This window comes from Limulus polyphemus, unplaced genomic scaffold (genome assembly GCF_000517525.1).
Source record: "Limulus polyphemus unplaced genomic scaffold, Limulus_polyphemus-2.1.2 Scaffold3428, whole genome shotgun sequence".
NCBI classification, from domain to species: Eukaryota; Metazoa; Arthropoda; class Merostomata; order Xiphosura; family Limulidae; genus Limulus; species Limulus polyphemus.
Genome location: NW_013669038.1, coordinates 119,369 through 121,008, shown reverse-complemented (window position 1 = coordinate 121,008; position 1,640 = coordinate 119,369). Strand labels below are relative to the sequence as shown.

The following is a 1,640-nucleotide window of genomic DNA, read 5'->3' as shown; positions in this document are numbered from 1 at the left end:
CAAGTTGAGGATAACTAAACATTCTACCCAAACAGGCTACAAGTTGAGGATAACTAAACATTCTACCCAAACAGGCTACAAGTTGAGGATAACTAAACATTCTACCCAAACAGGCTACAAGTTGAGGATAACTAAACATTCTACCCAAACAGGCTACAAGTTGACGATAACTAAACATTCTATCAAAACAAACTACAGAAAACACTTATATCACTTCTTGTAATTTACTTTCAGGTAATAAAACTAAAGTATGGATTCACTAATAAATCAAATTAATTAAAAACACATCCCGCAGTAAGACTAGGAACATAACTTTAAAATAAACTCCAGATAGTGCACTACAAAATTTATAATAGCCATAGTCAGCCCAATTGTGGTACAAACAGCAATAGAGAAGTTTAAAAACATGTTACACAGCCCAACAAATTCGTCCAATAAATAATCTTATAATATAAACAACTGCCGTGCACATGTCACATAAGGCTGATGCTCTTGAACTCTGGTTCCAATGGCACAAGCGGGAGAGAATGGTAACACTCCTCCTGGATGGGACGCCAGTCCATCGTAGGTTAACCCTCAGCTAACTGCTACGTACACTGGAACACAAATGGTGTCTTGTTCAAGGACAATAACAGCATGATGCAGACCAGCCTCGAACTAGGAGTCCAAAAGATGAAGCTTCTAAGCCTTGCTGCCCTCCCAATACATAATAGTGAAACTCATATACTGCTAACTATACGCATGACCTCCTGGATATCCAAACACAATCGTCCAGCTTGTAACACTCAAACTCGCACACAATTAACTATGCACGCGACTCGTTGGACAGACCAACACATTGATCTGATGTGTAACATTCAAACACATACACACCAATAACCGTGTACATTACTTCCTGCACATCCCACCACTCTCATCCAGCTTGTAACGTTCAAACAAACAACTAACCGTATAGAGGTCTAGAAAGGTGGACAGTCTAAAACACTCATAAAAATATAACAAATATGCAAGTTCATGCAGTGCTAAAAACATACAGAACTGGACTGGCTAAACAAACTTATTCTCGGTATTGATATCTGTAAATTCATAAATATGAACCGTTTAACATCTCACCTGAGACGTAACATTATAGACGGGGATAGCAGACAGATATGTTCTACGTTTCCATTCTTTCCTTCCCATTGTGATGAATGATCTCAACTGTAACTATTCATACAAGTCTAAGTAAATATCTTAAAATATATCTAATCAAATTATAATTCATTGACGCTTGTGTAAATACTCAATATTAAAAATTCAAAAAATCTTCCTAATCTCAAAATAAAAATACCAAATAACTTACTACACAGGATAAAAGAAACGGTCTCATACATAAAATGATTCTACGTACTTAATGCATCATCTTGAGGAGTGTAATGTTGTGCAAGAATCAGGCTTATTTATACCCTTACAAAAATATCACTATATTACAATTTACATATTAAATGAACACTAACTAAAGTTAAATCATGTTTAGACATTCTGTAGAGCGAGAAGATGAGCTATTAATGTGTGTCAAAGGGTAACATGCCTAAATTTTCTTTTTCACCTCAGAGCCAGATGGCCAATGTATCTCAACATTCTCCAATGCTTCAGGGCAA

The 1,640-nt window shown here is 36.1% G+C and overlaps 1 protein-coding gene across 1 annotated transcript in view; it reads right to left on the bottom strand.

Moving 5' to 3' along the window:
- LOC106469334 overlaps positions 1-1,200 on the bottom strand; it is a 14,162-nt gene extending 12,962 nt beyond the window's left edge. The window contains exon 1 of the mRNA XM_013929823.2: positions 1,114-1,200. Within this exon, the coding sequence (XP_013785277.2) occupies positions 1,114-1,182 (69 nt within the window). The 5' untranslated portion in view covers positions 1,183-1,200. The remainder of the gene's footprint in view (positions 1-1,113) is intronic.
- Positions 1,201-1,640: the final 440 nt, after the last annotated feature.